Source organism: Hypanus sabinus, chromosome 20 (assembly GCF_030144855.1).
Source record: "Hypanus sabinus isolate sHypSab1 chromosome 20, sHypSab1.hap1, whole genome shotgun sequence".
Taxonomy (NCBI): domain Eukaryota; kingdom Metazoa; phylum Chordata; class Chondrichthyes; order Myliobatiformes; family Dasyatidae; genus Hypanus; species Hypanus sabinus.
Window position 1 is genome coordinate 38,889,648 of NC_082725.1, and position 25,218 is coordinate 38,914,865.

The 25,218-nt window shown below is 38.2% G+C and overlaps 2 protein-coding genes across 4 annotated transcripts in view; one reads left to right on the forward strand and one right to left on the reverse strand.

The window, feature by feature from the left end:
• Positions 1-19,298, forward strand: pigm (phosphatidylinositol glycan anchor biosynthesis, class M). Its single transcript, XM_059945356.1, has 5 exons — positions 1-183; positions 12,491-13,077; positions 16,752-17,010; positions 17,520-17,621; positions 18,528-19,298. The coding sequence occupies exons 1-5, from the start codon at positions 19-21 to the stop codon at positions 18,693-18,695; spliced, it is 1,281 nt and encodes a 426-aa protein (XP_059801339.1). The 5' UTR covers positions 1-18; the 3' UTR covers positions 18,696-19,298.
• Positions 18,863-25,218, reverse strand: part of exoc3 (exocyst complex component 3) — a 30,845-nt gene continuing 24,489 nt past the window's right edge. For all 3 annotated transcript variants that reach the window (XM_059945353.1, XM_059945355.1, XM_059945354.1), the window contains 4 exons: positions 24,546-24,668; positions 23,562-23,723; positions 21,868-21,995; positions 18,863-21,201 (listed from right to left, as the gene is read on the reverse strand). In XM_059945353.1, coding sequence (XP_059801336.1) covers positions 21,030-21,201; positions 21,868-21,995; positions 23,562-23,723; positions 24,546-24,668 — 585 coding nt within the window. In that variant the 3' untranslated portion in view covers positions 18,863-21,029. The remainder of the gene's footprint in view (positions 21,202-21,867; positions 21,996-23,561; positions 23,724-24,545; positions 24,669-25,218) is intronic.

Below are 25,218 nucleotides of genomic sequence, written 5' to 3' on the forward strand. Positions count from 1 at the left end.
CACGAATAGAGGTGCGAAATGGGCACGGACGGATCTCGTGGGTTTGCTGCTCTGTTCGTAGCCGCTCTGTGCATTCGCATCGCTCTGGTCTTTTATGGCCTATACCAGGACCGCTCCATGCAGGTCAAGTACACCGATGTGGATTATCAAGTCTTCACTGACGCCGCCAGATTTGTCACTCAGGTAATTCAATGTGGTTCATGGTATTTGTTAACTGAAGTGCACCTTATTGAATATTGAGGTCCATCCAACTATCTGTAGAATTTCCTTCCATCAAGGTATTGACGAATTTAATGTGCATTGTCAGCGAAATGTAGTGCCTCCATCGGGGTCCTGTCTAAGTCTTGGAAAGTTTTACAGCAGATAAACACGAGATTCTGCTGATACTGAAGGGTCTCGGCCCGAAACATTGACTGTTTATTCCTTTTCAATTTTGCTGCCTGACCTGCTGAGTTCCTCCAGCATTTTGTGTGTTTGTGTGTTGATCTTGTTTTAGTACCTTTCATCTGAATGACTAGGGCAAACATTTCCTTTAAGACAATGGGGGATGGGAAATAAATGCTGACCTTGACAATTGTAGTCATATGTGCAATTGAATAAAAACAGCAGGGATGTGATCTTATTATTTTTCATTTGATTGGATGAGTTTAACTCCAACAATACTGAAGAAACTCGTCATCCAGGAAAAGCAGCTTGCTTGATTGCCATCTTGATTGGCTGTCTATGACTGTCTCAGCAACTTCCATAAATATTACCCCCACAACAAACGCAATATTCATCATCCTGAAGGTGTGCATTGCATGCATTAAGGGTCAGAAAGCACTTCCCATGCCTTCACTCTCTAATGCTGGGACAGACAGCATTGCTTCCAGGGGTTTCTCTTTAAGTCACAAGTCCCCTAACCTGAAAGCATTTATCCTTCATGCATGCAAAATAAAAATGTAGCAGCATATTGCCTAAGAACACCGCACGTAGCATTTCAATTAAACGACCCAGACTTTAAATTCAGCTTAGAAGAGAAATAAAGGCAGCTATTGTCAAAAATGGCACCATACTGATTTTTTTTACAGTATTGATGGTCGCTATGCAGAAAATCTGATTAGAAAGCAGTAAGAAGTGTTCCAAAGAATAAACATAATACAAGCATATAATGTCTTATTATCTTTCCTTTCGGTTAGTCCTGACGAAGGATCTCGGCCCAAAACATTGACAGCGCTTCTCCCTATAGATGCTGCCTGGCCTGCTGTGTTCCACCAGCATTTTGTGTGTGTTGTTTGAATTTCCAGCATCTGCAGATTTCCTCATGTTTGCACAAGCATATAATAGCTCTTTTTTGTTTCCCAACTGGTTAATACAGAGATTATCATTAGTGATCTATTTTTTTCAAGTACCTTGCTCAGACTACAGCCACATGCATCACTTTCGTTACTGTTCCAAACTACAGTAACAATTAATCTCTGCGCCGTTAATCACTGTCTACTGGCAGTGACAACAGTACTTTACTGGGCCACCTCGGAGAACAATGAGTCAAGTGTTTTGGTGTGAAAGTAAAGGTACACCTGGATCAATGAAGACATTTTTTTTCTTCTTGAAAGGCCATTTGTGCTTCAGTTTGGTTGTTTTGTGACTTTTTTTGCAAGATGTGGGAATCTCTGGGAACTTAAGTATGCACGTAAAGTATGCACAATTCCTTTTGAATTGCTGAAACCCCTGTGAACTTGTTTGGAAGATAGAGAATTTAAACCCTTTCCTAATCAGGATAATGTGTGATGTGAAGAGAAATCAGTAGGTGATGTTCCATGTACTTCCTGCCCTTGTGCTTCTGTATGGAGGTAGAAATTAGAAGTTTTCCAGATCCTATTGTGGAAGTTGCAGTAAGACAATGATGGCTTCGTAGTCAAGTAAGATCGTCAGAGACGTCTCTGCTTACTAAAGACAAAATAGACTACAGCAGTGTGTTCTCAAGCCACGCAAGTGAGGAATCTGTATTGAAACTTTTACAGAAAGGTCTTCCTAGAACATAGTGTCTCTGTACACAATAAGGGGTACTGGGGACAGACAATATAACTGAAGGATATGAAACATACCCAACTACTTTTGTCTTTGCTACTTCAAAATACCATCAGTTATCTGCTTGAAGGTTTGATAGACTTAACAATTCTATTTTGAATGGCAATTGAATTTACAGTGATCAATATCTGTAACTGATTAGCCAATTCTGTATAAAAGTATCAGTTTTCTGTTTATTGTTCAGAAAAGTTTGAGTAACTGGGGCCTATGCTGTTCTCCTTGTGTACAAGGTAAATTAAAAGGAATATTTGAGTTGTAAGAAATTGCGTGTCCTGGGCCCAGTTTTTTAGTTATTTTATTATCAGCCGCGACAGTTACTTGGAGGTTCTGCAGAGACAGCTAACCCTTAGCTTCGTTATATGGCAGAAAGGAATTCAGCCCACGGTAGCGCAACAGTCCTAAATCCTAGGCTGCTCATATTCCTCCTGTATGGAGAAATCAAGGTAAACTACCTTCGTCGCCAACATAGGAAAACTGCAGCATTTAAAAAAAAGACAAGGTTGTGTTTGTCCAGATTGAAGTCCTGCACGAGGACTTCGTTAGCATGCACATTTGTACATTATGAACCAGAAAGCATTAAGTATTCTGAGAAGTGTGTTGAAGTGTGTGGAATGGACTAAATGAGTTTCTGCAAGTGTGTTGTTAGAGAAAGGAAAAGTTAGAAAACTGTAGGGTGGTCTGTGTATGTTTAATGTAAATTTGAAATGCAAAAACAATTAGATGAATCCTCTAAGAATCAGAGAAAGTGAGCAAAAGCTAAAGGAAAATATATAAACAACAGGCAAAAGATGGCAGTGTCTACCTCAATGTTTTAAACAAACAAATTAGAACCAGAGTCTCAGGATGAACTAGATGTCATATCTCTGCCTTACTCAGGCATGGTTTCAACAAGGCCAACACCAAGTGACCCCTCTGGAGTACTCGGTAAAGCCAGCGTCAACCAGTGCCCTGCCTCAGATGGTGGCTCCCAATAGCATTATGGGAGGTGGAGAGATGCAGAGGGGACGAGCAATTGAAATGTACCTTGAATGTTTCCCTCACACTGTCGATTGGCATAAAAAAACAAGGCCAGGCTGAAGACAATGATGTTAATGAATACGTGGAACCCATGCATAAATGTTTTCAGAAGTATCCAGATTAACTCTAGAAGCAGTGACTTGTGACTTAAAGAATGTTAGTGTAAATAAATTACAACCTGGTTAAAGCAAAATACTGTTACTTATGTGAGATGAGAGAGTTAAGTAAAATTGCAAGTGTTTTGCTATATTGGCAAAAGCAATTTCAACATCAAAGGATAAAAGCTGTTAAGGGAATGGGGACAATATTTGTGTGAGATTTCTTGGCTGCTCCACTATAGCCTCTGGGCAATATCGTATGTTGCTTGCAATAGCTGTCCTATACAATTTGAATATTGTATTTTGGAACAAGAAGGCAGTGGGAGAGTACCTAAGGATTTCCAGCAGAAGACATTTTGAGTTCTTGGGAGAACAGAGAGGCCAGACTGCGCAGCCACGTGACGTCAGCCAGTTGAGCATGAACAGTTTAAAAAGGGCAAGGAATCTGCAGAAGTTTTTGATTTGGACCAAGAAGGCAGCGAGAGCACCTAAGGATTTCCAGTGGTAAGACATTTTGAGTTCTCGGGGGAAGAGAGAGGCCAGACTGCGCAGGCGCGTGACGTTAGCCAGTTGAGCACGAACAGTTTAAAAAGAAGGCAGCCATATCCAGCGGGCAACATTGGGAGCAGGCAGCGGAGTGAGAGGCAGCAGAGTGAAGGGGCTTTTGCTCAACGGGCTTCGGCGGTAACGGGAAGAGGTGAGACAGTTGTTGATTGCAAAAGGAGTTAGTATGTGTGTGAGGCAAGTTTTCTGTGGTCGGTGTCGGATGTGGGAGGTCCTGGAGTCTCCCAGCATCCCGGACGGCCACGTCTGCACCCGGTGCATCGAGATGCAACTCCTAAGGGACCGTGTTAGGAAACTGGAGCTGCAGCTCGATGGCCTTCGTCTGGTCAGGGAGAGTGAGGAGGTGATAGAGAGGAGTTACAGACAGGTAGTCACTCCGGGGCCACGGGGGACAAAGAAATGGGTCACAGTCAGGAGAGGGAAGGGGAAGAGTCAGGTGCTAGAGAGTACTCCTGTGACTGTACCCTTTGACAATAAGTATTCCTGTTTGAGTACTATTGGGGGGGGGGGGGGGAGAACAGCCTACCTGGGGGAAGCGACAGTGGCCGTGCCTCTGGCACAGAGTCTGGCACTGTGGCTCAGAAGGGTAGGGAAAGGAAGAGGAAGGCAGTAGTGATAGGGGACTCTATAGTCAGGGGTTCAGACAGGCAATTCTGCGGAAGCAGAAAAGAAACTCGGATGGTAGTTTGCCTCCCAGGTGCCAGGGTCCGGGATGTTTCTGATCGCGTCCAAGATATCCTGCAATGGGAGGAAGAACAGCCAGAGGTCATGGTACATATTGGTATCAATGACTTAAGTAGGAAAAGGGACTAGGTCCTGAAAGAAGACTACAGGGAGTTAGGAAGGAAGTTGAAAAGCAGGACCTCAAAGGTAGTAATCTCGGGATTACTGCCTGTGCCATGCGACAGTGAGAATAGGAATAGAATGAGGTGGAGGATAAATGCGTGGCTGAGGGAATGGAGCAGGGGGCAGGGATTCCGATTTCTGGGTCATTGGGACCTCTTTTGGGGCGGGTGTGACCTGTACAAAAAGGACAGGTTGCACTTGAATCCCAGGGGGACCAATATCCTGGCAGGCAGGTTTGATAGAGCTGTTGGGGAGGGTTTAAACTAGTTTGGCAGGGGGGTGGGAATCAGAATGTGAGTGCAGGGATTATGGTAGAAGGGCAAGGGCATGATGCTAAGAGTTCTGAGTTGATGAGGAAGGACAGGCAGGGGACAGTACATAATTGTAGCCAGTTAAAGGGGTTGAAATGTGTCTATTTCAATGGCAGGAGTATTAGGAACAAGGAGGATGAACTTAGAAAATGGATGAGTATGTGGAACTACGATGTTGTGGCCGTTACTGAAACTTGGTTGGAGGAAGGGCAGGGTTAGATGATGTAGGTCCTGGGGTTCAGGTGTTTAAAAGGAATTGGATGGGAGGTAGACAAGGGGGGAGAGTGGCATTGTTGGTCAGGGATAGTATCACGGCTATAGAAAGGGAGGACACTGCAGAAAGGAGTGTCCATGGAGTCAGTCTGGGTGGAAGTCAGAAATAGGAAGGGATCAATCACAGTGCTGGGAGTAGTTTACAAGCCCCCAAATAGTCCTCGGGACACTGAGGAGCAGATAAGCAGGCAGATTTTAGAATGGAGCAGGAAATACAGGGTAGTAGTTATAGGTGATTTCAACTTCCCTCATATTGACTGGCACCTCCTGAGTGTAAGGGGGATAGATGAGGCAGAATTTGTCAGGTGTGTTCAAGAAGGATTCCTGACACAGTATGTGGACCGGCCGACGAGAGGAGAGGTTATACTGGATCTAGTTCTGGGTAATGAACCTGGCCAGGTGACAGACCTCTTGGTGGGGGAGCATTTTGGTGAGAGTGACCACAACTCCCTTAGCTTCAGCATAGCTATGGAAAGGGATAAAATCAGACAAAATGGTAAAGTGCTTAACTGGGGAAGGGCTAACTTTGAAGGGATGAGGTAGGAACTAGCAAGAGTAAACTGAAAACAGATGTTCAAATGGGAAAGCACAGAAGTAATGTGGGAGAAGTTTAGGGACAGGATAGGTTTGTCCCATTGAGGCAAGGAAAAAATGGTAGGAAAAGGGAACCGTGGCTGACGAAACATGTGAGGCAACTCGTCAAGAGGAAAAAGGAAGCATATGTTAGATACAAGAAGCAGGAAATAGGGGCTTATGAGAAATATAGGGTAGCCAGAAAGGAGCTAAAGAAAGGACTTAGGAGAGCTCGAAGGGGGCATGAGAAGGCCTTGGCATATAGGATTAAGGTGAACCCCAAGGTGTTCTATGTGTATATGAAGAATAGGAGGATGACGAGAACGAGGGTGGGACCGTTAAAGGATAAAGAGGGCAACATGTGCCTAGAGGTGGAGGAGGTTGGGGAGGTCCTAAATGAATACTTTGCTTCAGTATTCACAAGTGAAAAGGATCTTGATCAGGATGAGGTTGAAGTAGAGCAGGCCTGTGTGCTGGACAGTGTGGAGATTAAGGAAGAAGAAATGCTGGATCTTCTTAAAAACATTAAGACTGATAAATCCCCAGGGCCGAATATGATACACCCTAGTTGTTGTGGGAATCGAAAGGAGAGATCGCAGGAGCATTAGCCATGACTTTTGAATCCTCTTTGGCCGCAAGGGAAGTGCCAGAGGACTGGAGAATGGCAAATGTAATTCCCTTGTTTAAAAAAGGTAATAGGGAGAAACCTAGGAACTATAGACCGGTGGGTATTACATCAGTGGTATGCAAACTACTGGAAAGGATTCTTAAGGATAGGATCTATGAGCATTTGGAGAAGTACAGTCTACTCATGGATAGTCAACATGGCTTTGTGAAGGGAAGATTGTGCCTCATGAGCCTGATTGAGTTTTTTGAAGAGGTAACAAAAGAAATTGATGAGGGTAGGGCAGTGGATGTGGTCTATATGGACTTTAGCAAAGCATTTGACATTTTAATTCTAAATCAACCCATAGTGGTTTTTGGCTCTTGTCAAGCCAGTATAACCAAAAACATAATTGTCAGATATTCACAGCCCAATAATACAATCTTAAATTAGGAAGTGCAAGTCCACCATCTTTTTTAGATTTTTGTAAATGATACTTATTAATTCTTGGTCTCTTATTGTTCCAAATAAAGGAAGAAATAAGAGAGCCAGTTTGATCAAAAAAAAATTTAGTTAAAAAGATAGGTATATTTTGGAAAATATATAAAAATCTAGGTAGAATCATCATTTTAACAGCATGGATGCGACCTATTAAAGAGAGAGTAAGTGGATTCCATCTAGAAAATAGTTGTTTCATGGAGTCCATTAAAGGAACTATATTAGCTTTAGAAAGATCTTTATATTTTTTAGTAATTATAATACCTAAATATTTAAAAGAATTAACAATTCTAAAAGGAATATCATTATATATACCAACAGGGGAATTTAGTGGAAACAATTCACTTTTATTCAAGTTTATGTCCTGAAAATTTGCCAAAATCTGTAAGTGTTTCCAAAAGATTAGGAATTGATTCCTCAAGATTTGAAATAAAAACCGAAAGATCATCTGCATAGAGAGAAACTTTATGTATGGTTCCATTCATAAAGATACCATGAATATTTTTAGCTTCACATAATGTTATGGCCAAAGGCTCCAATACAAGATTAAATAATAAAGGGCTTAATGGAGATCCCTGTCTAGTACCACGAGAAAGTGAAAAAAAGACTTGCAATTATTAGTAATGACTGTGGCAATAGGATTCTTATAAATCATTTGAATCCACCTATTGAAATTATTACCAAAACCAAATTTTTCTGATACTTAAGACAAATATGGCCACTCAACTTTATCAAATGCCTTTTCTGCGTCGAGAGAGATAACACATTGAGGTTGCTTAGATAATGGTGAATATATAATGTTCATCAATCTCTGAACATTAGAGAAAGAATAACGGCCTTTAATAAAGCCCGTTTGATCCTTGGAGATGATTTTAGTTAAAATATTTTCAAGCGGTTAGCCATTATCTTAGAGAGAATTTATGCATCCACATTTAATAGCGAAATAGGTCTATTTGATGAACATTCAACAGGATCTTTATCTTTTTTAAGAATTAAGGAAATAGATGCTTCATAAAAAGAAGGTAAATTACCTTTCTCAAGGGATTCATGAAATATTTCCAAAAGATATGGAGAAAGTAATCTTTAAAATTTTTTGTAAAATCCCACCGAATAACTATCAAGTCCAGGAGCTTTCCCTGATTGCATTAATAAAATAGCTTTCTGAATTTCATGCTCAGTAATTGGAGCATCAAGCATCTGTTGATCTTCAACAGAAATTTGTGGAAATTTAATCTTATGTAAAAAAGCCTTCATTTTGGAGGAATCTGCAGGAAATTGAGATATCTAAAGATCAGAATAAAAATCTTTTCAATAATTTCACTCACCTCATCATTGAGTTGTTCCCACAACCTGCAGACTCACTTTTAAGGGACTCTTCACCTCAACTTCTTGATATTTATTGCTCATTATTTATTATTATTATTTTCTTCTTATTTTATTTGCAGTTTGTTGTCCCTTGCATATTGTTTGTTTGTCCATCCTGTTCAGGCAGTCTTTCATTGATTCTAGTGTGTGTCATATTTACTGTGAAGGCCCGCAAGAAATCTCAGGGTTGTGTACGGTAACATATATGTAATTCGATAATAAATTTACTTTGAACTTTAAAATTTTGATTGACTTTAACACTTCTATTGTGAATGATAATTGATCTTGCAAGCAAATAATTTAAACATATACAGTTTACATTGATCAATATTAACTGATAAGCCAGTTCTGTATAAAAACACTTTTCTGTTCAGGCTTCAGAACATTGTGGGTGACAGTGGCCCATGCTGTTCTCCTATGTACATAAAAGGAATATTTGAGTTATAAGTGTTCTGGGCCGAGTTATTTTAGTTATTTATTTTATAATCGGCAAAGTGATCAGAATGGATAAAATGTTGCTAAACTTTAATGGTGATTAGGGTTTTTCCAGCTGGTTCAAGAATTGAGTAGTTAAAGGGAAGTACAGTAGCTGTCTTGAACCTGGTTGTGTAGAATTTCAGGAGCTCTGCAGAGATTTGAAGGTTTATAATAACTATTTTTCAGTTTAAGCCGTTGCTTTACATAAAGAGAGGGTAATGTATCTCTGTACAGAAGAATGAACATTTATTTGCATTAAAATAAACTTCAGAAAGGGTTAGTGATAAATGTTGAGAATGTTTCCCCTTGGCTAGGGAACTTGGAGTAAGTAATATAGTGTAGCGAAAGGTGAAAGCCATCAGGAATAAAATTGAGAAAAAATTCATCACTCAGTTGTAGATTTTTGCTATTTTATATCCTAGAGTAAGAAAGATTAGCTGGGGAAAACAGAATTTAGGGATATAGTTGGAAAGTAGATGTAATTGAAGTAAATGTTCAGCAGCAATGCTAACACCAGAACAGACTTGTCTGTCCTGTCAAATTTGTACTTTTTATACTTTTTTTTAACAATTAAAACTCTCAACTGATGGGAATTGATTATATGTTCTTCAGGTTATTAGCCCAGTTAATATAAGTTTAGCATTACTGCCTTGTCAATTGACCATGTCCAAACTGGCAAACAGATAGCATTAGACTTCAAAATACATATCAGAAGTGTGAGTCATGTTTACTGTAGGCAGCTACACCCTGACACATTCCTGACACTTTTATTTGGTTCTTATCATAATTTCTTCTTTCAAAACTTACAGAAATATTTTTGAAACACATTAAGCAAGTCTTTCTGTCTGAGCTTCTAGAAGTGATAAAATTGCATTTAGTGACCAGAGAGTATAAAATACCTCTGTGAGATTGTAGTGGTAATCCCAGTATAATTTATCTGTAGTACTGGATGCTACAGGGTTTCCATAATTTGAGTTTGGTGTGGGTGGAAAAGGCAAAGGACTGGAGAAGAAATCTAATAGGAGAGCGGGGCATGAGGGAAAGGGAAGGAGGAGAGAGGCACCAAGGGGAGATGACTAGCAGGTGGGAAAAGGTAAGAGGCCAGAACTCTGAGAATAGGTACTGTGAGCTCATAGAAGTCCTGTGTAAGTGCCAGAAGGAATGAACTATCCCAGAAACAACCGCTGCCCCCCCCCCCACCACACACACACTTGCCACCTCCTGTCCCTTGGAATAATCTGTCATTTGCACTTTGGCCTCATCTGCCAGAAAACAGAGTGGAAACAAGTCATCCTCAATCCTAAAGAACTGTCTAATAAGGCAGGAATTGAGTGCAATAGAATGAGATGCAAAATTACTTGTCCAGTTTACCTGCTTTGTTCTATTCATAATACATTTCCATTATTTGAACAATTATATTTTTTAATTTCATTGCTGTAATTGGTTGTTCCATGTTTACACTACAAATCTACCTCCTGTGTCTAATGAGCTATACAGAAATTCATTATCTTGTGCTGAGGTGCTTACTACTCATCTTCTGGGAATGTGGAAGATTTTTTGTCTTCCCCTTGGTTAATGTATACTATCCATTCAAATTATTATTGCAACAATACAATGATTGGAAAGGGTTAGAAACATTTGTGAACTGAATGGAGGAAATAACATGAATAATATAGTTATCATAGTAAATGTATTAGGCTTTGATACAATGTGGATGTTGTGGAGTGCTGATGGTCCAATTCCAGTAAAATGCTGATATTTTAGCACAGTCAGGACTTTGGAAGTGCCAGATTGATAGATTTTCCAGACATTACTCCTATTAATACACCAACATATAATTTGAATTTAATGCTTCTAGATGTTTGCAATAGTACGAGTCATTTTCCAGTAAACTGACAAATTTAAAAGGAAGGTAGGAAACAGAACTTTGCAGTTTAAAAAGAAATTGGTAAAATGTGATTCTGTTATGTTGAAAGGGAGCAAAAAAACAGGTCCCACTGTATTTAGAGCAACACACACATTATGCTGGAGGAACTTGGTATGTTAGTCAGTATCTGTGGAAAGGAATAAACATTTTGGGCCGAAACCCTTCTTCAGAAGTGAAGAGGAAGGGGGGAAGCAGCCAGAATAAGGAGGTTGGCTTTTTCTTTCTTTCTTTCTTTCTTTCTAATCTTTTTATTAATATTAATAATATGGACAGAATACAGATGATATATTGATAAAGAAATTACCAACATACACATTCCATTACATATGAAAAAAAAACATACATAATAGTTACAATATAAATGAGTTTACCAAGACATAAGCCATAAGATATATGTATGGACATAGTAAATCTAAATATTTCATAATGTATAATATAAAAAAAACAGAAAAAAGAAAGAAAAAAAACAAAAAAAATTTATATAATGCAAAACTAACTAATCTAATCTAATAACTATAACTAATAAGTAATATAAAAGAAAAAAAAACAAACAAAAGAGAAGGAAAAAAAAAGTGGGCTGTTTATAATATCTCACAAAAATAAGTATTCATCAATGCCGTCACTTCCGGTCCTCTCAAAATACATAAGCTAAAAGCTGGGAAATCAAATGTACTTGGCACAGGGTCATATTACATCATATGAAAATATTGAATAAATGGTCTCCATAACTTTTCAAATTTAATAGAAGTCTCAAAAGTACCACTTCTAATTTTTTCTAAATTTAAACATAACATAGTTTGAGAGAACCAATTAAATACAGTGGGAGGATCAATTTCTTTCCAATTCAACAATATAGATCTTCTAGCCATCAAAGTTAGAAATGCAATCATTCGATGGGCTGAAGAAGATAAATGCTGTGAATCTAACATTGGTAAACCAAAAATTGCGGTAATAGGATGAGGTTGTAAATCAATATTCAAAACCGCAGATATAATATCAAAAATATCTTTCCAATATTTCTCCAAAAATGAACACGACCAAAACATGTGAGTTAAAGACGCAATTTCAGAATGACATCTATCACAAATAGGACTTATATGAGAGTAAAAATGAGCTAATTTATCCTTGGACATATGGGCCCTATGTACAACCTTAAATTGTATTAGTGAATGTTTGGCACATAACGATGATGTATTAACTAATTGAAGAATTCTATCCCAATTCTCACTAGAAATACTAAAACTAAGCTCTCTTTCCCAATCCTGTTTAGTCTTATAAAGGGGCTCTGAACGTATCTTCATAATTATATTATAAAGTTTTGAAATAAGCCCTTTTTGAAAAGGCTTTTTCTAACTTGGCACAGATATCACAGACCAAAGGGCCTGCTCCTATGCCGAACTGCTCCATGTCCAAACTCACAGAGGATTTGGTACCTATTGGATACTGTATTAATTATGTTTAAAAAAAACTGGTAAAACTTGTCTGGACAAAAATATTTTTAACTAGCCCTGTGTTGTGACTAAAACTTATGTTGCAATAATTTTGAAGAAATGTGATACTTGGGACTGGCTGACTGAATGTCACTATTTGCCTTTTAATAAAATTTTTGGTGGAAAAATATGTCAGTTTAATTAGTGGCATTTAGGAAAGCCATTTTAATTGCATATATAAATAAGGTAAAATATTTGTAACCATGAACCCATTGCTTATTGTGGGTGAAGTGCAGATAAATTGAGAATTTTATAGATAATAGCTATTAGATTATATTGGTGCATTTTTCGAAAATAACACTTTTAGGCTAAATACATCTACTGACAAAGGTGATCACAAAATTATAATATGTTTTCCTGTTTTAATTTGCTTTTAGGGGGCCTCTCCATACAGAAGAGCAACCTATCGTTACACACCACTGCTAGCATGGATGCTGCTGCCCAATATTTACCTCATGGAAGAGTATGGGAAATTTGTTTTCATTATATGTGATGTCCTTGCAGCTCAGCTGATGCACAAGATCCTATGCCTCCAAGGACTAGACAGCCAGAGTGCATGCTGGTACTGTAGCCTATGGCTCTTCAACCCGCTGCCAATGACTGTGTCAAGTAGAGGGAATGCAGAATCTGTTCTAGCAGTGCTGGTCTTAAGTACTTTGCTGTACCTAAAGCGCAAGCAGCTTGTGAAGGCTGCACTATTCTATGGACTTTCTGTACATTTGAAGATTTATCCGGGGACCTATATATTTCCCATAATCCTATCACTTCAGACTAATCAACAAACAACAGAGAATGATACCTCAACTATCAGAAATAAACAGTATCTTATAAAAGGCATAGGTCTTCTCAGTCATATGAAACATTGGCCAGTGTTTATTGTCAGATTGTTTAACAAGGAGGTGCTACTGTTCATTGTTGTTGCTGGCTTAGAATTTCTTATCCTGGGAATACTCTTCTATCACAGGTGAAGTAACTTGAGCTACTTGTTTCCTGATACCTTTGTGGGCAAATGCACTGAGATGTACTGACAAGGAAGATCCTAGGTTTGACTGCCTCTCGTTGAATAAACTCATTAGAGCAGTAAAGAATCCAGTGGATTTCCCAATATTGATTACTCTCTAATGACACCTACAAGAAGTGAACATCTGTGATGAACTGTCAAGGGAAAGGTTGGGCTATTGGTGCTGACGTGCCCAGTTAAATAAATAAATATATATACACCTCCCAAGATTTACTCAACGTAGCCATAAAGAACTAATTATGCAGTAGGCTCAATGATGTAAAGGATTTTACACTGGTGCTATGATCTTTGGATTGCACCATGACTTGGTTGGTAATGTTCACTCAAGAGTTCAAAGGCTTTAATCAGGTATGAAAGTGCAAGAATCCAGGTGGATTCTTCAGTGTAGTACTTAGGGAATGCTGCACTAACACATAAACAGTTGTGGCAGCGCTGGAGAAGGAGACTGTCTTGGAATGATTATGGACAAATTCCATGTATTTAAGGTTGCAAAACTGTCAAGGTGCTGTTCGACCTGATACCATGAGCCTTCATGGAGTCTGAAGCCAATGCCATGAATCCCAGTATTGCTTCATTCAAAATCTGACCTCAAATCTGGAGATCTCCCATCCTCTGCCACCAATCTCAAAGTTCCCTAACTGCACTGCTCATTTCTACCTTCTACCCAAGATCCACAAACCTGACTGTCCAGTTTGGCCCTTTGTCTCTGCCTGCTCCTGCCTCACTGACCTCCTGTCCATATACCTTGACTCCATTCTATCCCCCTTAGTTCAGCCCCTTCCACATCCACAACTTTTGATCTGCTCAGTAACTTTCAATTCCCTGACTGCCTCATTTCCACCATAGGTGTCTAGTCCCTATATGCTTCTACACCCCTCTCCCCCCATCAAGAAACCCGTAAAGGTCTCTATTCTTTGGCCAAAGACCTAATTACTCTCCTCTATCAGGAGCTTGCCCTCAACAATTTCTTTCAGCACCTCCCACTTTCTCCAAACTCAAAGGGTAGCTATGGGTGCCAGCATATGCCCTAGTTATGCCTGCCATTTCATTGGCTACAAGGAACAGTCCATGCTCGAAGCCTTCCCTGGTAATGCTCTTCAACTCTTTCTATGCTACATGGACTGTATTAGTGCTTCTTTATGCACCCATGATGAGCTCATCAATTTCATCAACTCTGCCTCTAACTACCTTTAAATTCACTTGGTCCATTTCTGACATCCCTCTTCCCTCTCTCGATTTCTCTCTCATCTCTGCCCTCAATCCATATCTCCTCCATTTCCTGGACATTCAAGTTCACCCCATCTTCCCACCGCTTTAACAGGTTAGAGTTCCTCTTGCCTACCACTTCGTGACCCTCCATATCCAACACATCATTCTCTGCAACTTCCGCCATCTTCAACAGGACCCTACCACCAAACACAACTTTCCCTCTCCCTCACTCTCCACTTTCCCTCGGTAATTCCTTGGTCCTTTCATCCCTCCCAACTTATTTCCTTCCTGGCACATATCCCTGGAAGTAACAAAAATGCTACACCTGCCCATTCACCTCTATTCAAGGAAACAAACAGTCCTTCCAGATGAGGCAACAATTCATCTGCGAATCTGTTGGGGTTGTCTACTGTATCTGGTGCACAGATGTGGGCTCCACTAAACTGTGGAACCACCTTGACGAGCACCTCCGTTCTATCTGCAAAACAGTGGAATTTCCTGTTGGCCAACCATTTTAATTCCTACCCCATTCTCATTCCAACATGTCGGACCATGGCTTCCTCTTCTGCCACGATAAGGCCACTCTCAGGGTGGAGGAGCAACACTTCATATTCTATCTAGATAGCCTCCAACCTGATGGCATGAACGTTGATTTCTCCTGGTAATTTTTTTTTCTTCTTCCTCCTCACTCTTCTTCTATTCTTATCTCTTCCAATCTGCTAGTCATCTCCCCTTGGTGCCTCTCCTCCTTCCCTTTCCCCCATGCCCCACTCTCCTATTAGATTTCTTCTCCAGTCCTTTGCCTTTTCCACCCATCACCTCTGAGCTTCTTACTTCAACTCCTCCCCCACCCACCTAGCTTCACATCTCTTTCTAGCCTGTCTTCCTTCCCCTCCCTCACCTTTTTGTTCAGGCATCTTCCCTCTTCCTTTCCAGTCCTGAAGAAGGGTCTCAGCCAGAAACGTCATTATTTCCATATACTGCCTGACCAGCTGAGTTCCTTCAGCATTTTGTGTGTATCCCTCCCACCTGTATGTCACTTTGCTACCCACTTCTAGTGGATCTGGCCTGTCATTGGGACAGGACATAGCCAGGATGTGAGAGGGGAGTCTGGCACTTTGCTTGAAAGGTATAATTCTGTGAATACAGCTGTCAGGCAGTGTTTGACCACCCTGTGGGACAAAACTCTCAATATAGGAGACAGACCCCAGTGGTTCACGAGGAGGACTTTGTAAGGTTAATTGTGCTGTAAGTAACTTTGCTGTTTCCAGATTGGGTGCCCAAATTGAAGCCTAATCATCAACAATATTTTATTCTTCCCCTGCTTTAATTAAAATATAGTAAATGGGCAGTTAAATAGCAAATGAAATACATTAATAGATATCTGAAATAACCCACTTTCAAGAAAAAGTGAGTTACAGACTAAGTGATATAATTTAAAAGAGATTGTAAAGATTTCAAAGCAGGAATGTGCACTTAAATGTTCAACCACAAACCCTTGAGTGTGCACTCTGGTTTCTGGAACTGTGGGAGAGCAGATGGCAGGACAAATTGATGAGGCTGTTAGAGAAAGCACATGGAAGTCTTGATTTTATAAAGTATAAAAGCAGGAATTTTGTGTTGTTTGTTGCTACGGATCTTTTTCAGTCATGAAGGAAGGCTGGATCTTTCTGTGCCCATTACTTACGAGTAATGAGTAAAATATAACATGAAAACAGGCCCTTTGGCTCAACGAATCCATGCCAACCAAGATACTCATTTAAGCTAGCTCCATTTCCCTACATTTGGCCCATATCCCTCTGAACATTTCTTATCCACGTACCTGTCCAGAGTGTTTTGCAAATATTATATTTGCCTGAACCACTTCCTCTGGAGGCTTGTTCCATATATGTACCAGCCTCTGTACATAGAAGCTAACCCTCAGCTTCCTTTTAAATCTTTTCCCTTTCAATTTAAAATCTACATAGTCAAGATTTTTATAGGAAAAGATTGTGTACATTCACACTATATGCCTCACTAAGATCACCCCTTAGTCTTTGTTTCAAGAGGACTCCATTCAACAGGATGCATGCAGAGCTGTGAGAATCTTCAATATTTGTACCACTATCTGAATGTGTAAAGCCATTGGACATCAATTAAAGTCACTGACAGGTCTCAGAATTTATATTAAAAGTTACTCTAGACGATTGCAGTTGTGAATTAAAATACAGATGTTGCAGTCCTCAGAAAACACACCATTGCAGACTGAAATCATATTTAAATGTTTGGGTTTAATACAGTATTTGCTTTAATTTTTTTAAATGTTTATTGGTACCTTATGTGCAGTAAAGTTACTATTCATGAAAAGTATTTTATAAAGTATAGACATTTACAATGTTTGTTTAAACTTGAGCTTTTTTGTTTTCCAGCTACGGTTGGGAATTTCTGGAACACACATATCTTTACCATTTAACACGAAGAGACATTCGCCACAACTTCTCCCCATACTTTTACATGTTGTATTTGACTGCAGAGAGCGAGTGGAGCTCAGTTCTGGGACTGATTGCCTTCTTGCCACAATTCCTGCTGCTTATCATCACATCCTTTGCTTATTATAAGGATCTTACATTTTGCTGCTTCCTTCACACTGCCATTTTTGTCACTCTCAATAAAGTGTGTACTTCACAGGTGAGTATAGGAAGATTTCCTTGTAGACTTTCTGCTGCATCTGTAACTTTGCTTCCTGGGAAAAGTAGTTAACTGTATTTTTGGAATATTGAAAGGACTGGGTAAATAATTTAATACAAATTCTTGAATTGATAGATCATGTCAAGTAGCAATGGGCTAAGCATTCTTGTGGCCGTTCTCAGGAAATTTTTGTACACTCCACCTCAGATTTGTTTTCCTGCATGACAGAGCTTGGAATAGCAAGAAAATGATAACAAGTGACAGGCAGGACTTTTAAATTTAACAACAACAGTGAACAAGGTCAAGATAATGTTGAAAAGTTATAATCATGTGGCATAAGTGACATGTCCACTCACATCCCACCTGCTTCAATGGAATGGTATAGAAGTATTAAATATATTCCACATTTGACTGAAATGCATTGTAAATTTCCATTTATATGTGAGAGGAAAAAGACTTAAAATATTGTAAAGGCTAAAAGAACTTGTGCTCATTCTTTATGATTTTAGTACTTCCTGTGGTACTTGTGTCTTTTACCAATGGTTCTTCCACATCTTACACTCACCTGGAGAAAAGGCATTATGCTCCTGGCATTGTGGTTCACTGGACAGGTTGGTACCTTTACTGCACTGTAAAACTCTTTAGTGATGCAATACTAAAGACTGAAGAGAATAATAGGAAGATTGTTCCTGGGCAGTTTCTAGTGGTTGTCCATAGTATAAAATGGCAGATGTTGGCTGCCTTCTCTAATCTCTCAAAAGCAGCCTTTATCAATCAGCTGCACTGAAGACTCAAACCATTTAAATTTAGCTATTCACATCATCTTGTATTCACTAATCTCTCCAAGCTCCATTGGTGCCTGTGCACCAGCATATAGAGTTCAAAATTCTTAAATCCTCCTTTAAATTGTTCTAAATTTCCTTTAAACTTTGTCTGTGAATATACCTGTAGTATTTAATCTATTTCAGCAGTGAAAACAGTCTAGCTCACTTACTGTAGAATTCTGAGGCCATTTTTCTTCATGTCTGCTTTCACAAACACTCTCCTTCCATTATATCTTTGTTGCCTATTATATCTATAAGCCTTTGTTGAAACTTATGTTCAGGGCACCAGAGTTCTTCTGCATAAAAGGCTTTATAAATTGGCAGAGGAAGATGGGAGAACAAATCAATGATCAACTACTAAAAGGTTGATCTAAAATGATAGAGTTCGATAAGTTTGTTAACTAGGGAGGGAGAGTCAGTTATAAAACTTGTGGCTAGCTGTTTCCATAATATACTAAAGTGACTGGATTTCCAATGTGGCATAAGGTTAATCTTTGGAATGCTTGTATTCAGAATGGAAAAGGTTTTGAATCATCAGTGTGCCAAAACTCTCAAACATATTTAGGATGGGAGTGTGGTAAAAAAAAGTTTGAGGAAAAAAGTGTTAACTTTTATTACATGCTAAATTTCATTGTATGCAATTATTTGGTACTACAGACTGGTTTTCCTGATTACTGTTCTGATTCAATCTAGGCATTATGGCTCATCCCTGCATATTACCTGGAATTTGAAGGACAGAACACATATTTACTTATCTGGGTAGCTGGTCTGCTATTCCTTTACATCAATTGCTTCATTCTCATGGTACTAATCTCAAACTACAAGAAAAGGGATTTGCAATCAAAAACAAGAACAGAATAACAGCAGGAAATAAATTTTAAAATCTATCTTGGGACTAGATTTCCTATGCTAATCATGCTATAGTTTCACTCCAGACCTCAAAGATAATAGAAATCTGATTTATTTTTCTATTATCACAGCCTTGTAATATGTTGCAAGAAATCAAGATAGTTAGCAGAAAAAGCAAGCATTGATAAACAGAAGCCATTTATTTGTAATCTAGGATGCAAAAAATACAACAGTACCTTATTACATATAAATTTGTTATTCTAACTGCAACTTAATATGTAATGTCTTCATTATCTGTTATGATATGTAAAAATTAGAGTATTAATCTTTTTCTTTAAGTTCCTGCTATCCTCCCTTGTTGAGTCAAATGTAGAATATAGCAGAGAAAGTCTGTTTGGCTCCTCTTAATATCCCTACCTGAAACGTTCTCCCTTACATTTCCGATATCAAGGCGTTCCTATAATTTCATCGATGCTGTTATAAGTTTAACTTATTAAAATTGTTGTTTTGTGTTGTGTGGAAATGACTATTGCATTGCTTCATCAAAATCAAAACTACATATGGAAGTGTGGTTTATGTGTTTCCATTTGTAATAAAATTCTATTTGTATTGAGATTCAAAATGAGCTTTATTTAAAATTTGATTGTATGAATGACAGGCTTTAACCAATTAATCATAAATGTGATCACTTGGAAGAGATTCTAAGAACGTGCTCTTAACGACAATGCTGTCACACAGTGAACCATCATATTTAATTCGAAAATGTTACTTAGCATAGGACTGGGCTTCTTAATGTTTGTGGTTATATATTCACAAGAGGCGGACAAGATGTTCAGCAAAATCAGATGCCACAGAAGGCACATGTGAAGGAATTGGCTATTGTAGGCTGAAGTCTAGGAGCAAGATCTGTTCATCTGATATTTTGGAAATACAGTGTCAGCTTAGATAAGTTACTGCATCATAGACAACCAAGACTTGATATACGATCAATGATAATGCACATAATCAGGAAAAGTAATTGTATATTACAAATGGAATCTAGGCTACACATATCAGTATGCAGCAAGCCAAAGTTAGACACTTATCCTTCAGGGGTATAACACGTCAGACAGAAAGAGAAATGGCTAAGCAGCTCTGAATGGGGTATCTTCTCGTTAACTTATATCTGAAAGGCAAATTACTGAACATCACAGCAAATCTGAATACATAGTATGAAAGTAAATAAGGAACTTTGAATAGCTGATGGTAGTGTTTCCAACTTGTTTTAGGCAAAGAACAGATGACTCCTTTCCCCAGCCCAATGTGAGGAGAGTGTAACCAAACCTTTAATGCTAGATTTCAAGCTAGAATAATACAAATATTGTAATTTTTTAAGTTTTGCTTTTCAATTAGGTCCAAATAGCAAATCAAGATACAGTTTCTTTAAGAAAATGGATAAAGATGATAGCGAAGTTATCCGCCCGAATACACAAATGGCCACCGCTCAAATGTTTCACAAAACAAGACCTGTCTGGCATTTACCCATAAATTTAATCATTTATCAGGGTAATACATTTGTTTCATTAAAATAACAATTTCTTAAAACTTAGATGCACAAAAGCAAAATAGCTTATGGCACATTATGGCAGAGCCATTAACAATACCCCTTACACTCGTGCTTTGTCTTATACATGTTTAAATTTGATCTTTTAAAGAGCAGGCACCACAAATGCTGTTTGAAATGTCTGTCAAACTATTGTTGAGTTTTCATATTGGGACATTTGCAAACTTATTTTACAGAACACAATTACAATCAATTAAAAAGCCTCTGCAAAGCAGTCTGTTTTGCTTATGGATATGCACCTCAAACCCTATACAAACGTGCATACATAAAAATACATTCCTCATTTTGTCTTCCAAAATTGGCATTATTTGTTCTCAAAAATGCTGACAAAAGGCAAAAATACATACAAAGTTGCTTGTCAACAGAGCTGTTATTTTACTGCATCATTAACAAGCTCACTAATAGCAATGAAGCCCTGCCTGTTGAGCCCAAATACTTTTAGTTGCTAAAAGTAGTGAAGCAAAGTCTACACTCTTGGATCCTGAAGACTACCAGACTGTCACCTGGCAGATCCTAGAACTCAGTTTGTGAGTGTCTCTGCCAAACACACACCTTTTTAAGCTAGTAGAGTCTACTCATTTTACAATTCACTGTCAGAGAAACTTGCACTGATAATTTAAAATAAAAATTATTTCATGTATACTCAAGCTTAAAGTACAACCTCCCAAGTTACTTTCTAGATGCTTCCAAAACAATGTGAAAGCAAGGTCTATTGTATATGTTAACTTCCAAATAGGAACATTTCATTTTACTAATTTTGCCAATGTTAAATTTTGTGCAGAAATATCTTTGAAGATTGGCTTAAAATTAGGACCAGGATGAGTTTGGTTTTGGCACAAAGTTTCGATGACCGTTTGTTTCATTTCCCTGCTGGCATCTCCTCTCATTGCTAGGAGGGCAGTGATATGTTCTTCCCTGTGAAGTAACAGTAAATTTTACAAATTAAAGTTTACTGGAAAATAAGGTTGATTTATATTATTACCTCATGCCCTACTCAAAATTAGCAGGAAAGCTTCACAGTTATTTAACTGTTTTATATAAAACAAGTACATTGCATAATCTCCCTGGAAAATGAGAACCCAGGTAGAGGATGGTCCTCAGGTGAACTGCAACGAGAAGGCTAGAAATAAATCAACTAAGGTTCACAGCCAAAACCCAGTCTTCTTTATAATTCTATGGACAATAATAATTCACAATGTTTAATGGAAACTTCTTGGCTACAATTTAAAGTTTTTGCATAATTAGCATTTTTACAGTCTACAAAATCTAATTACAGTATGAAACACAAGACAGTTTCCTCACTAAATCATTCATTGAAACTTGGATTAGAAAATATTGGCTGTACGCCAATGTACATAAGAAATACAAGCAGAAAAGTCTAGAAATTTGAACAGGTAAGATGCTGTAAAATAAACTGGATATATAATCACTTCTATAATATTTCACCTATCTCTCCTGCACTCAATATGAAAAAAAGCTGTCTGACTCAAATATTTAACTCTCACTATATTATGTAAATAGGTAGTTAACAGGAATACATATAAATTCTAGTTAATGGCACATTTAATAAAAAGGACTAACCTGAAGTCAGGAAATTTATTAACTAATGTAGAGACCTCAAGGCATAATAAAGATGGATCAGTGAGCTTTAAGACTTCAGCTAATGCTGGGATAGCATCACACAGCAGATCAGTGTCTTCATCAAAATCCTGCATGTAAAGTTAAAGAAACTTGAATATTTACAATAAACCTTAATATAGTTATTTAAAATATTGGACTCGTACTTTACAATTTTCACAGGCACAAGTGAAGGCTGAGACATTTTTTCCATGCATATGCACATCCACCATTACCACTCCAGGCACCATTCCAGGTGCCTATCACTATGCTTAAAAAAAACATGTCCTGCATATTTCCATTTCCATTAAACTCACCCTCTTCTCACTTTAAATGCATTTCCTCTACTACTTTTAGAGTAACACCCTGGTTAAGATGTTTTTACTGCTATGCTGTAGGTATTTCACTTTAGCAGTTCTGTAAGACCAGTAAGACAAACAGTTTGTAACGGTCTTACAAACAGTTAAAAAACAGGCTTTCTGCCTGTTTGGGTTCATGCTGAGATAAGGTACTTTGTTGTTCAACTTAGGAATGTGTTGTCAGCCAATAAAGATGGTGGAATTGGGAGAAGGTTCTAGAGAACATTTGGCCAAGACGTTTTTGTGACAGACTCTAGTGTGCGTCAAGGTCTTTTTGGCAGGAGCTGGGAGAAGACAGGAGGGAAGATGACTGAGGATGTCGTCCTAGTTGCACAAGGTACTTTGTGCAGATGAATGGCTTTAAGGAGAAAGGACTAAGACTTCCCATGGGAGAGCCCATTTGTTTGAGGTAGTTTTCAAGTAACATTTGGAAGGTGGTGTGTACTTCCACACAGACCGAGGGTCCAACGCACGAGTTACTGCAAGATGAGCTCCAACTTATGTGCACATTTGACTGTTCAATTATAATGGACCCTTTTTGTTATTTTCTTTTGTTTCTTTAATAACAGTTTGGTTAACATTCATAAATATATCTTCTTTATAATTGTATGCAGTGTATGATCTGTTACTTCTTGCCGATGTGTGATTGCAGGGGGGTTGCAAATCACACAGCATTTACACAAAATTGGGTTTGTGTGGGCGAGACATCCCAACCTCACGGGTTTGGTTGGACCAAAGTGATATACACCTGAGCTGTATGGAGCCTGAGAAACGTGGGTTTCTCACCACAGAGTCCGGTGGCTGTTAGCGAGGGGCTAACGAGCCAAATTTCCAGAGACGCCCAGTAGAAAGGGGTTTAATTTGTTTTTTGTTTTACTGATTTCTAAAAAAACATATGATGGCACAGCACTCCCTAAGGAGAAGTTAGGAATTTCTGAACTTCTACACGTAATTGTGTGTGCAAACTCCCGAAGTTGCTTTCAGATTTTCTTTTTTATGATGATGAATCCTGATAACTGACTCTAAAGAAGTTTGTATCGTAAACATAATGTACTGTGAATTGAATCAAAAGAATTCATCTGGACATACCCTGAATTCTCAATATGTAGCCCAACAGGTTTGTGAAATGCTGCTTTATTTTAACTGTACAGTTAAATAAATGATTCCCAATTTTTCTTATAAACTTAAAAGATTAAATGTGAGTAATAAAAAATCTTAAGCTTTTACCATCTGCACAATTATCTCATGGAGCTTAAAACAGAAATATTGTTAAAATTAAGGGGAAAACAAATCACTTACAGCTGAAAGCTTCTTAAACAAGAACCAAAATTGTTCTGCATCTTTTATAACTCTCTCGGCCCCTTCTCTACGTTCATCCACACTTTTGAATGTGATTCTTCTTTGCATCATAGTTCTGATATACTCCACCACAACCCTTCTATGAGCCTCTATTGTTATGTCCTGTAGAAGAAAAAAAGTTTTTGATGTTCTGAATACCTCAACAGGGAATTACTATTAGAAATTAAACATTAGTGTTTCAATCTACATGTGAAAGTCAAGTGTAGAAGTATTTTTGCTGCAGTTTACCAACTGCATAGAGGTAGGTTTGGAGGCATTCCCCTATCTGATTCTCCGTCAGAAATTTGATTGATCATCTTCTAAAACATTGGGTTCTTCCATGAAAATACTACTTTTCCTCTTCTCTGAAGATGCATTCTTTCCAAATAGGGATCTTCAGGTAACCAAAAAAAAAAATCGCATCTTTGCTAAAACTAGTTTTAAAATGATTATTACAGAATTCCACCAGAAAAATGCAACTATAAATGATTACCTTTTGTAGTTTACAAATACTCCAATACAGTGCCTAAAAAAAGTATTCACAATATTTACCACCCCCAGAAGTTTTCATATTTTGTTTCACAGTGGATTTAATTTGCCTTTTTTGAAAATGATCAACAGAAAAAGACTTTCATGTCAAAGTGAAAACAGATCTCTACAAAGTGATCTAAATTAATTACAAATAAAAAACACAAAATAATTGATTGCATAAGTATTCACCCCCTTCAAGTCAACTGTGATTCAATGTTGTTGATCAATAAAACACAAAAACTTCCGGGGGGGGGGGGGGGGGTGAATACTTTTTACAGGCACTGTATGTTAACCAATATTCTAAGAATTTAAATTTAACAATGAATGAAGAAGAAGAATATAGCTTTCCAGAGTTAACATTTCAGCACAGGTATAAAAAGAGAAAGTATTTTAATTTATACATAAACTTTTTACCTTGCTGTATGGTCTTTTAATTTTAGCAAAGTCGTTGAAATAATCCTCTACGGTAACACAAATGGTATCTACAGCATTAGACCCAGCAAGCCATTTTCTGGTCATCAACCCTTGAAGATGAGGCTGAAATTTTAAAATATATACATCTTAGAACTGCACAGCTATTTTAATTAAGTCAATCCCATCTTATACTTAGCAGGCTCCTGCAGTCAAAGAAACATCCAAGAAATATTTCTGGAAGTATTAAACTTCAATGGCTTTCAGCACTGAAGCATATATGACATAGAAAGTACATTACAGGGCCTTTAGTCCATGATGTTGTGCTGGTCTTTTAAGCTACTCCATAACCCTTACCTCCCACATAGCCCTCCATTTTGCTTTCATCCATTTGTCTAAGAGTCTCTTACATGCCCCTAATGTATCTACCTCTACCACCACCTTGTCTGCATTAAAGTCCATTTGCTATTGCTCTGCCCAACTTTCCAATGAATCTACATCATGCTGCAGCTTTAAAAAACCTTTCCTGTTATCTGCAACACCAGTTCAAGTAGTCACACTTGAATTTTACTTGCAAGAAAACATGCTTATCCCTAGTCAGACATTCCCTATAATTGCTGGAACTGTTCTTAAAAATTCTGCATGAAAATGTCAAGCAGTCTGAGATTCCTGTGCA

Bases quoted from the DNA above. Each gene is read 5' to 3' on its own strand.
- pigm (XM_059945356.1), top strand. From the start codon at position 19: ATGGGCACGGACGGATCTCGTGGGTTTGCTGCTCTGTTCGTAGCCGCT. The intron at 184-12,490 runs GTAATTCAATGT...ATTTGCTTTTAG, and splicing joins CCGCCAGATTTGTCACTCAG to GGGGCCTCTCCATACAGAAG. The intron at 17,622-18,527 runs GTTGGTACCTTT...GATTCAATCTAG, and splicing joins CATTGTGGTTCACTGGACAG to GCATTATGGCTCATCCCTGC.